We start from the raw sequence: 12,599 nt of genomic DNA on the forward strand, positions 1-12,599 counted from the left end.
AATGTCCCAAAAATTAATACATTATTTAGTAAGGAAGTAATTACGTCAGTAAGTGTAAGGTCTACCAGTTGAACGATTTCTTGAATTTATACCAAAAGCGGGTCATAAGTCTGCAGAGTTATTTGATGTAGTCAATGATCTCATAAAACGTTACGGTTTGGATTGGTCCAACTGTAGGGGACAATCATATGACAACGCTAATAATATGTCCGGCAGTTATTCAGGTCTCCAAGCACGAGTTAAAGAAATAAATAATTTAATATATTTTGTTCCATGTGCGGCACATTCGCTAAATTTAGTTGGAACGCACGCTGTAGATAGTTCAAAAGAAGCAGTTAAATATTTTGGATTAATGCAACATTTGTTTACGTTTTTTACTATTTCAACTCATCGTTGGGAAATACTCAGTAATAATTTGAAACCGGGAACTCATACGTTGAAACATCCATCATTTACAAGATGGTCATCAAGAGATGCAGCTTGTTTGAGTATAAATGAAAATTGGTCTGAAATTATCAATGCCTTAACATATATAATGAATGCTACTACAGAAAATAATATGACTCGAAACGAATCACAAGGACTATTAAATAAACTCCAATCATTAGAGACTTGCTTTATGTCCATATTATGGGGTTTTCTATTGAACAGATTAAATGTAGTTAGTGAGAAGTTACAAAAAGTTGAAATAGATTGTGGTCTTGTGGTTGAGCTTTACGATTCTTTAATTCAACTTATTACAAATACTCGTGAAAATTTTGATGAATTTGAAAAAAAAGCAATTGAAAAATCTGTTACAAAAGAATATAAAGATTTAAAAACTCGTAAAAAAATTAAATCAATTTTTTATGATGAAACTCGACATAATGATTTAATTACTTCTGGAAGAGAAAAATTTAAAATTGATACCTTTTTAGTAATTATTTAGATCATTTATTGAATGAACTTAACAAGAGAAGAGCTGCGTATCAAAATTTTTTTTTTCCATTTGCTTTTATTGTCATGCTCGAACGTCTATCACATGATGATATTGTTAAAGGAGCTACACAACTTAATGAAATATACTATGATGATATGGATTTAAATGAATTAATCAATGAATGTTTACATTTAAAAGCACACATAATACAACTGGCTGACGATAAGCAAAACAATGTTCCCAAACTTCTTCAAATTTTACATGAAAAAAACTTAATTTCAATATATCCCAACATCGAAATAGCACTCAGAATATATACATCTACTGCGGTGACTAACTGTTCAGCTGAACGTTCTTTTTCTTGCTTGAAAAGAATAAAAAATTATCTCCGATCAACGATGTCACAGGATCGATTAAATGCACTTGCTATACTAAGTATTGAACATGAATTAACTAATCAGTTATCATATGACGACATCATAGAAGACTTTGCGAAAAAAAAATCAAGACGTAAGACTATAATCTGAAGAATATGAAAAATAATTATTTGTTCGTATTTTTTTTTTGTAATATGCTTAAAGAGTTTTCATTCATTAATAAATAATAATAGTATTTATTTTATGTTTTTATTTTATTAATGATCATTTTTTATATGGGGTTAGGTGTGGAGAGTTTTTACGTATCACTTACAGAAGTAAAATATCAATACCTATGAAAATTAGGCGGTAAATTTATTTCAGCCTATGGGCGGCAAAAACCTTAATCCGGCCCTGATTAATACATATATTATATAGGTACTTAATATTTACAGCTCTGAGTATACCCAATATTTCATATTATATAACCTATATATATATATATATATATTAGTACATAATATATTAAATAAATAAAAAGTGTGGTCTAAATATTTTCACGACAAACAAAATTAATATATTTTTAAAGGTAAAGTAGCTTTGTATTTTAAAATAAACAAAGCCCGTTTTATATTTAAGAGTCAGATGTTGGTAACTTAAATGTAAAAATAAAATGAATATACCTATAGGCTATATATTGAAAATTTCAGTTTATACTGAGTAGGTAGTTATCATATTACCGCACACACTTAAATAATAAATACTGAATAGTAGTAAATCATAAAACAAATTTTTGTGAAATGACTGGGTATCTTCTATAAATAAATAAAATTTTAAAATTGACAGATGAAGCTACCATATCTATTCAATCTTTTGAAGATGATGTGTTTGATGCCTTATGTCCTTCACCTATAACCTCATGTGTGCGATGTGCTGTGCATACTTTGCAACTATGTATTCTAGATGGGTTTAAAAACGCACCAATCACCAGTTGCATAGTTCAAGCAAGAAAGGTATAATAGTATAATTTTAAAAGTTTTACATAGTATAGTATAATATGTTGGTTTGATGATTTTATTTATGCTCATAATTTACCTATTTTACAAAACCAGGTGGTGAAAAAATTGAGAACTCCTAAGTATGCCACTTGGCTAAAAAGAAAAAACCTCAAATATGCTATAATAGATAACGAAACAAGATGGAACTCTGTCGTTAATATGTTATTCAGATTATTAGAGTTGAAAGAGTTTTGTCAAACCCACCATAGCACTAATACTGAACTCAAATTAAAAAAAAGTGAATGGGATTCTATTCAAAGCATTGTAAGTTTTTATTTTTAATAAATATCTTATAATTTATTAGTGGGTATCAAATATTATAGAGTAGTATATATTTAATATAAACTTTGGATATAGGTATCGCTAATATAACAATCGGCAACACTATTTTACCAATAACTCTAAATTTAGTAATGATAAAATTAATGAAAAAAGAATATCAAACTATTATAATATGTTCATTGCCCATTTATAAAGTGTAGACCATATCCTATATTATACTACCTTAATAAAAGTTTTTAATTTTTGATTATATTAGTAACTAATAGATATATTTATTGTGTATAGGTTGATGCATTAATGCCTGTTAAAATAGCTACTCTTGCTCTTCAAAAGCAGGACATAAACCTCGGTGACTTCTTTGGAGTATGGCTTAAAGCATCACATGGTCTCCAGTCTAACGGTTCAATATTAGCTAAACAAATTTTGAAATCTATGAAACAGCGTGAGGTGCTATTATTAAAGAATCCAATCTTTTTGGCAGGTTTGTTTGATGAAATATAATAATTGTCATAGTCATATACAATGACTATATTCTAAATATATATATTCCTTATATTCTAAATAATTTAAAGACTGGTGAATTGGTGCTGCTGTTGACTTAAACATTATTTGTTCTTAATAAAAACTTTTAAAATTTTAGATATACTTATGTCTTATATATTTGTTTTGTTTATATATTAAAAAATTAGATTTTAAAAGAAAACATATCATTGTTTGTGCACACGAGTCCTGATAACAGTTTACACATTCACCATTATTGCTTTTTTTTCTGCAGGATAATTTGTCTACATAATATTTAGTATTTAGTTATATTTCAATATTTGAAACTTTTTTTCTAGCAATTTTCCTTGATCCACGTTACCAATGCATGTTAAATGAAACTGACAAAAATACTGGAATTAATCATTTAATTAAAACATGGAAATGTATGATTCAGATACAAGATGTATGTCAAACTGATGATGTCAATAACTCTGCTATAGGTTAACACAGATTGATAAAACAATTATTTTAACTTGTAGTGGTAAATAATAGTATAATTTTTTTTTAGCCAATGTTATTGATTCTCCTGATAATACTGCAGAAACAATTGATGATGGATTTGAATTATTTTTGTCATCACAAACATCTGTTGCAAGTAATCGTAGTGAAACAAATATCTTAAATGATATATCCACTAGTTTGCATAATTTTAAAAATGTAGAGCGTCTACATTATAAAACAAACATACTTGCGTTCTGGGAATCCCAAAAACATGATAAGTCTGATCTTTATAAGCTAGCAAATATTGTTCTTGCCGTACCCGCTACTCAGGTATATACAATATTGTTAATACTTTGTATTTTCATGTGGAATTTTTTATTTTTTATTTTTTCAGGTTAGTGTTGAACGGAGTTTTAGTGGAATAAAGTTTATATTATCTGATCTACGTACATCCTTATCAGCCAATTTATTAGATGCCATAATGATACTACGTTCAAACACAAAATTTATGAAAGTTAATGCTTAAAAACTCATTTGTAATTGATTATTAATCTTATTAAAAAGTTGAATAAAAATATGATTTGTGTTTTATTTTATAGATTTATATTAGTATTTAATAATAAATACAATATTGGGATGTTCGTACTGTAGGTATGTCTTATAATTGTTATTTTATTTAAAAATCATTCTTTAAAAAATTGAAAAAGCATAACAATCTATTGGGTAATATCTTTAATTTTGGTGGCTCTTAAGTGTTTTGTTATTAAAAAAGTCTAAACACTAGGTAAACGTTAGATCTTGGACATTATTATTTAAATTTTAAATGGTTGCGACCAGGCCCGTATTAACAAATATTGCCGCCAGGGGCTAACCTTCATTTTACATTTTTGACCATTTCAATATTTTGCCGCCCCTAAACCTAATTTTTATACTGCCGCCAGGGGCAATTGCTCCTCCGAGCCCTCCCTTAATTACGGGCCTGGTTGCGACAGAAATTTAATTGATAAAGTTAATCAATATCGGAATCTAAAATCTAATCTAAATTTCACATTGATTGAAATGTAAAAGTAATAAAGAATAATCAAAAATGTATAGTTAAAGTTCATAAATTGAAAATATTTCAGTGACATTGAAATAATAATAGTATAAATTTGATATTTAAATTTTAAAATGTAATCTAAAATTGAAAAAAAGAAAATTATATTTAAAATCAAAATCATAATATAATGAAATCGATATATTATTTTTAAATCAAAATCAAAAAACACTAAAATCGATAAGCAAAATTGAAATTAAAATCGAAAAATTTTATTTCGATTTCAAGCCCTGTTTGAACCACAAACAATAATGGTTTTTGAAACAGGAAGAACTTTTTTTTATATAAGTGATATCAAACAATTAAAAACAATGTTACACAGCCAAAGTTTTCCTTTTCATGTGGTGAAAATCTCGTTTCTTAGATATGACTGAACCTTCTTGGTTCTTTCCCGCGCAAAACAGATTTGGTATGTTGTGCATTTGTAAGACTGAGAAAACGCATAGCGTCCTCTTAACTGTTGCAGAAATATCCCAAACCTAAAAACTTAATAAAGTGTTATGAAATTTTGTACACAGCATGTTTTACCGTATTTAAATACTGTAAAAATGTTGAGCCTCTAACTCGAAAACCCATGCAGTTATAACGCAGTTCAGAAATTTCTTCACATATTATGCAAATCAGTAATACTGTAATAGTACGGGACGGCGCTCACTGCTGAACTGCAAACTCTCAAATCCGTAATACTTTACCAACAGTTATGAAACAATGTACACGAGTACATGGCACGATGTGTACCGTATCGTGAAAATGTTCCTTGTCTACCGTGAAACCCGAAACAATTATAAGTTGTAACGCAGTTCAGTAATATTGCACACATACAAATCGTGCCTACGTGGGACATGATAAAGACCCTGTATGTTTTGTTGCATTACAACATTTCTAGGGCACTTACTAAAATAAAGCAAGGTATTACACCAGACAGTGACTTAGAATTTATAAACATCCCTGAATTTATGATTAAAATTAAAGGCTTGTCATGGCCTAAGGTTAGCCATTTTAGGTTTTTTAAATGTTGAATGTAGCAGTTTTTTGTACAACTCAATAATTATTTTATAATTTATAATATTTTTATAGCATATTTGAAATGCATTCTTATGACAACTGATCAAATATATATTGTAAATATGTCTTTAAGGATATTGAATTATCTGTCTACATAATAATGTGTCTAACAACTCTAACATAACATAGCATGACAATATGTCTATAGGTACAGCACCGTGTTTTACAATATATCAATAAATGCATATCAGTTAATGCTTTTTGTAAATTGTTTGTAACTCAAAGCTAGCTTTAAAAATTAAATATAATAAAAAAGCCAATGCGATGCTCTAGATAATAATCGTACCTATAAATTCTATAAATGGTCCATTAACTCTAATTTTTAAACCAACTGAGCTAAGCGTGATCTGCTTGGCTTGAAATGTGCTAGTTACGCACTTGTAAGACGGAAGCAACAAATGTCTGTGTAGCATCTTCTTAAGTACAGGGTATAATGTAGGTAGTGTTTGAAAATGTCATAAAATTTAAAATTGTAAAATATTTCAGTACTTTAATACATTTTTTTTTTTTAAATAAGTTTTATATTTACATTTAATTGTAATAAATTATCTTCATAATGTTATGGTATATTTATACAATTATACCTAACCTTTTGTTCACTTATGTTTTTCTCTCTAATTCCTGAGCATAATAACTGCTGAGCAATAATAATTTAAATATTGGAAGCAAAATAAAAAAGGTGGGTAAGTTGATGTCGCTCTGCTGTACCGTAGGTTACAAGTTGGTCACTTTAATGGATGGTGTTAAATTTGAATTCAATGATGTAATATCATTGTATAAGAAAAACGATTCTGAGCGAAAACGGTCAGACAGCCTATTTACTAATTATATTTGCTGATATTATTGTGAATAAAGTAATTTATATATTTACCTTTTTTACGTGGAACCTTGTTTTGAATTTTAAATCCTTAACTATAAAAGTTTGACTACAAAATAATTATTAAATTTTAAGTTTGATAAATTTTGTCAAAATTCGAACTTTAAATGCTTATAAAAAAATTGTGCCTATGTATTTTTAATAAATTTCAACTGCTATTGTAACAATATATCAGAAGCCTTCCATTAATTTTTCACGCTTTTTTAACCTACAAATAAAATTGTATTGATATTTATAAAAAAAAAAAACTAAAAAAATTAAAAACTGACAATTTCCGTTAACAGCTCAAAAAGAGTCAAATTATTTTAAAAAATGTATGGTGTATAGAAAATGTTAATATTATAAACATTCATAAAATTCTTAAAATTTTCATGTATCTACAGTTATACGTTTTTGAATAACAATAAAATAATAAAACCACTACATGAGCAATCGAGTGAATATCCAATATCGTAAAAATATGAATATCAAACGCTCATAAAAATTTAATTTGATTTGCTTGTAGACATTTATTTTTTGATAAAGGTAGACAAACTTATGAGGAATATTGTATTACATTTTCAAATCTTAGATTTAAAAACAAAAATTTTTATGAATTCTCAACTCAAAATAATTTGCTAATTTTTCAAATGTCATTGTAACAATATAGTAGTTGCCTTATGTCTTGTATTAAATTTTCAAGCTTTTTTAACCAACAAATAAAGTTTTATTGACATTCATAGAAAAAAAGGTGGATAAGTGGATGTCGCTCTGCTGTACAGTAGGTTACAAGTGGGTCACTGTAATTGATGGTGTTAAATTTGAATTCAATGATATAAAATCATTGTATAAGAAAAACGATTCTGAGCGAAAACGGTCAGTCAGCCTATGATATAACCAAGTATATTTGATGATATTATTGTGAATAAAGTAATTTATATATAACCTATTTACGTGGAGCCTTGTTTTAAATTTTCAATCCTTAGCCATAAAAGTTAAACATTTTATACATTTTTAACTACAAAATAATTAATAAATTATAAATTTGATAAATGTTGTCAAAATTTGAACTTTAAATGCTTATAAAAAAAAAAATTAAATATTTTTCAACTGCTATTAGAACGATATATCACAGAAGCCTTATATTAAATTTTCACGCTTTTTTACCAGCTCAAAAAGAGTCAAAATATTTTCAAAATTTTATGGTGTATAGAAAATGCTAATATAAACATTCAGTGAAATTTTCAAGTATCTACAGTTATTCATTTTTTAATTACAATAAAATAAGAAAATTGTTACATGAGAAATCGAGTGAATATCAAATGTTGTAAAAATATAAATTTCAGACGCTCATAAAAATTTAATTTAAGTTTCCTGTAGACATTTTTTTTTTGATAAAGGTAGAAAAACTTATGATTAATCTTATATTACATTTTCAAATCTTAGATTTAAAAACAAAAATTTTTATGAATTCTCAACTCAAAATAATTTGCTAATTTTTGTAATTTTTCCGTATTTTGTCAAAATTTGAACTTTAAATGCTTATAAATAAAAACTGTGACTAAGGATTTTTAATTTTTTTCATCTGCTTTTGAAACAATAACCTATGAGCCTTCTATTAAATTTTCAAGTTTTTTTACTCAACAGATAAAATTGTATTGATATTTATAGAAAAATAACTAAAACAGCTCAAAAAGAGTCAAAATATTTTCAAAATTGTATGGTGTATAGAAAATACTAATGCTAATATAAACATTCAGTCAAAATTTCATGTCCCTACGGTCATTTGTTTTAGAGTTACACCAAAAACCAAAATCGATTTTCTCGAAACCAGATTTTGCGTAAAAATGGTCCTAAAAGGTGATGACAGACACAAAAAAAAAATAAAAAAAAAATAAAAAAAAAACACACATCATTGTAAAATCAATACATTCATCGCTTCGCTCAGAATCTAAAAGACTAATAAAATTGGAAACAGAAAATGTTCCTAAACAGTTCAAAACAAATCAAAATATTTTGAAAATTTGATCGTGTATAGAAAAAGCAATTAATATAAACGACCAATGAAAATGTCATGTATATACGTTAATTTGTTTCAAAATTACACCAAAATCGATTTTGTCAAAAACCGATTTTTCGTAGAAATTCCCGTTTTTCCTTAATGTTTATGTTGTTTTTCCCAGCGGTTTTGAAAACTATTGAAAATTTTATAATTTGACCTCCCGAATGCACCAACTAGATTCACTTTCCAATCGAACAATAGATACTGTTGAAGAAAATCGATGCAGTTTTACTGCCCCAAACCGAGATAACAGACACAAAAAAAAATTAAAAAATACACATCATTGTAAAATCAATACATTCATCGCTCCACTCAGAATCTAAAAAAAGAAATATACTTAACCCTTGGTAGGTATTATACATTTAAAATGGCATTCAACGTTTGTATATTGGCAAAAAACATACAAAAATGTTTAAATTACACAGATATACAATATTATACCTACATATAATATAGATACTATAGATTATAGTAATATGTCAACCACAGCACTCATTTTCCATTTATGATTTCCAATTAAAAATATTACAATTATTTTAGAAGCCCTACCAATTTCATTTTTAATATATTTAGTGAACAGTTAATGTGTTATAATATAATATGAATATTGAATATATTATGTAAATTATTTAATCACACAGAGCAAATGTCTAGTAGAAAATAAATTAAAAGAGTCGAAGTTCTGAATACTTATACAACGTACCTGTATTCCGGTATTCGTATATAATATTATATTATTATGCGTAAAATAAATAGACAATAGATGTCATAAAATAATAAACGATCGAAACGCTACTCGAAATGAAAGCGGTTAAAGGAGAAAAAACGTACGATTTCACGATTTTATAATATTAAATAATTATTACGGTCGACGTTTTCTACCAGAAATATTACTTCAAATGAAAAATGACAAGAGATATTTTTTGTTGTATTTTAGATTTTGTTCCTTACGGTTTAAAGTTCGGAAAATGTAAGCCATTTTTAAACTATTTATAGACATTTTAATTTTGGGAGTTTTTTTGTTGTAAGTCGGTTACAAACATTCGTAAAAACTTGAAATTTGGGTTGTTTAGTTATATTGTCCATACCTAGACATGGTAAAATTTTCAAAATATTTAAGCGTCTTATGAGCTTTTTCTTTTCTTTTATATTTTTTTTTCATTTTTATGATATTTCCTAATTATAAAATTATAATTATATAATTTACCTATTTATATAAATCGTTCTTAAGCTGTTCTTAAAACGCTTTGTTTATCACCGTAGAAACGAATAAAATTAAATAAAAAAATTCCCTCGTCCGCTCAGAATCGTTTTTTATCGAAGGCAATCATTGCATTCAAATCGAATACAGTAAAATACTAAAATTACACTATCCTGTCCGTTGCCCGAAGGGATGATAGACAAACATCCACCACCGAAATGACCTGACCTACTTTTTATTTATTAGATCCTATTAGGCTTTTTTATGTCAATGTTTTATTTTTATTACTTTTTTCGATATGTATAATCCCATTTCATCATGTGGATATCTATATGTGCAATAAAAATTATTTCTAAAAAAGTTATTAAAAAAGTTATTTTATTAAAATAACTTTAAATTAAAGAATTGTATTACTTTATATTAAATTAAATGTAAGTATAATTTTTTGTCACGCCTGCACTGAAAGTTTAGTTTTCAATAACAACTGAAGCATTGGAAAGTAATCTTTTTCCGTTCAGCAGGCTGTAAAGTGGGAATCCTCATAGTGCCAGGTGGTAAAGTGCAAATCTCCAAAAGTGCCGGGTGGTAAAACGGAAATCCCCCAATTGCTAGGCGCGCACATCACGCGTAATCCTTACACAACCAGACACTGAACTTTATATCACTGTCCTTACAAGACATTAACGTTTGGTTACATCTTATATTAATATTAAAACCTCCTTACATAATGCGCAAACATTTTTTTGTCACGCCTGCACCGAAATTTTAGCGTTGGGTCCCAAAAAGTGCCATGTGGTAAAGTCGAAATACTCTTAATTTTTTTGAAATTCCATATTATCGATCCGTCATAGGTTTTTAGTTTCCGGGATATACTGTCCGGATAAATAATTTCCGGGATTATACGTGAATAAAAATTCCGGAAATATATACATTCCGGACAAATACAGTCTTATGTTTTTTTAGATTCCGGTAATACAATACGGTCTGGACAAGTACATTCCAGGTTTATACGGTCCAGATGAAGACGTTTCAGAATTAAAATATTCCAGAATTATACGTTCCGGGAAAATCTAGGTTTTTAGATTCTGGACATAATATACGTTCCGGAATTTATACTTTCAACTGTAAATTTTCCGAAATGTATGACCTTCCTAAATAATGTATCAAACCGTTGTGGAGTGGTAGGTAAGCCGGTAACTGGATGGATACCTACGTTATGTCGATATTGATCCATAATAATTAGGTAATAATATTAATACATACGTATTCAGGTATTGTTTCAATTAAATTGTTTGTAACTCAAAGCTAGCTTTATAATAAAAAAGCCAATGCGATGCTCTAGATAATAATCGCACCTGTAAATTCTATAAATGGTCCATTAACTCTAATGTTTAAACCAACTGAGCTAAACGTGATCTGCTTGGCTTGAAATGTGCTGGCCGCTTTCGCACTACGCACTTGTGCTATGAATGGAAAGCTATGATGCAGGTCCATAATAAAATAACTGCTTTTAAACAATTCCTGAAATACACACGTATATTCATAAATATTCTTTATAACTGACTGAATAACAACTTAAAGGGTGGCATCCGAATAATAGATCCAATTATTAATTGAAAATTAGGTATACCTAATTAATATTTTTAATTGTTAATAGGTATTAGTAAAATTTAATATTATTGATTTTAATTTTAGACTTGTTTATTTTCATTTAAATTTAACGTAAAAAATATAAAAAGTGAAAAATTGTCCATAAGATATCGATATATTAATATTTTTTTCACATTGTTACAACTTTTTTGGTCTGAATTAAATGTATGTTTTTACCAAGACATTAAACAACCACAAAATATATAAATAAAAAATGTGGTTTCGGCTTTTCATTTGAACATTTATATACTTACAAGACTGTTGGTTCAATCCCCCTCCCCACTAGGAATTCTTTTGGATTATGTACACTTAGAAATAATTAAGTATTTATTTAAAAAATCGAACAATAAAGTTCTACGGTTTTCGATTTTTATAAGTGGGTACTCTTATGCAGGTATAGTAGGTGTCGAGTGTGTACTAGATGTGATAAATTATTAAATTCGATGATTTATCTCTCTGTACGAATAATGATTCTGAGCGGGATGGTATCAATTATATATTTTCATGATACCTATGTTTTTTGATATTGCTTTTAAAGAAACTTATTTTCCCATTAATATTACGAAAGATTGGTTTAAATTTTCCCAAAACCGATGCATTCATTACATATTTGTTTAAAACAATCAAGAATCTTACATGCCTATAAAAAGTTCAAAAATAGTCAATATATTTTGAAAATTTTTTTTTGTATGGAAAATTGTTATATAAACATTTTTTGAAAATTTTTAGTATATACGAATATTTGTTTTTGAGTGAATATAAAATCAAAGCATTTTTACTCCACCAAATGGTGATGAGAAACAGAACAAAAAGACACATCATTATGAAATCACTCCGCTCAGAATCTAAATATATATAACTAAATAACTATGTGGGTTTTTGAGGCTTTCAATTATATTATGGTACCATCAGAATTATATTATGAGTTTCAATTCAATGTACTATTTGTATTTAAAGATAACATACCTAGATAACTAAATTATTACAATACAAAAATTGATATTGTATGAATTAAATATTTACAGTTCCCAAAATAATGGAGTAATACAGTATCCAGATAGGCGTTAACA

The 12,599-nt window shown here is 27.4% G+C and overlaps 1 protein-coding gene and 1 pseudogene across 1 annotated transcript; one reads left to right on the forward strand and one right to left on the reverse strand.

Annotated features, from left to right (window-relative positions):
* The first annotated feature begins 205 nt into the window (after positions 1-205).
* LOC132953587 (uncharacterized) lies at positions 206-4,143 on the forward strand. Its single transcript, XM_061025970.1, has 8 exons — positions 206-749; positions 929-1,429; positions 2,122-2,288; positions 2,388-2,597; positions 2,901-3,096; positions 3,455-3,598; positions 3,667-3,929; positions 3,994-4,143. The coding sequence occupies exons 1-8, from the start codon at positions 206-208 to the stop codon at positions 4,123-4,125; spliced, it is 2,157 nt and encodes a 718-aa protein (XP_060881953.1). The 3' UTR covers positions 4,126-4,143.
* An 866-nt stretch (positions 4,144-5,009) lies between these two features.
* LOC132953589 (kelch-like protein 2) overlaps positions 5,010-12,599 on the reverse strand; it is a 43,058-nt pseudogene continuing 35,468 nt past the window's right edge.

The sequence above is a fragment of the Metopolophium dirhodum genome, chromosome 1, assembly GCF_019925205.1.
Source record: "Metopolophium dirhodum isolate CAU chromosome 1, ASM1992520v1, whole genome shotgun sequence".
NCBI classification, from domain to species: domain Eukaryota; kingdom Metazoa; phylum Arthropoda; class Insecta; order Hemiptera; family Aphididae; genus Metopolophium; species Metopolophium dirhodum.

Bases quoted from the DNA above. Each gene is read 5' to 3' on its own strand.
- LOC132953587 (XM_061025970.1), top strand. From the start codon at position 206: ATGTCCGGCAGTTATTCAGGTCTCCAAGCACGAGTTAAAGAAATAAAT. The intron at 2,598-2,900 runs GTAAGTTTTTAT...TATTGTGTATAG, and splicing joins GGGATTCTATTCAAAGCATT to GTTGATGCATTAATGCCTGT. The intron at 3,097-3,454 runs GTTTGTTTGATG...CTTTTTTTCTAG, and splicing joins GAATCCAATCTTTTTGGCAG to CAATTTTCCTTGATCCACGT.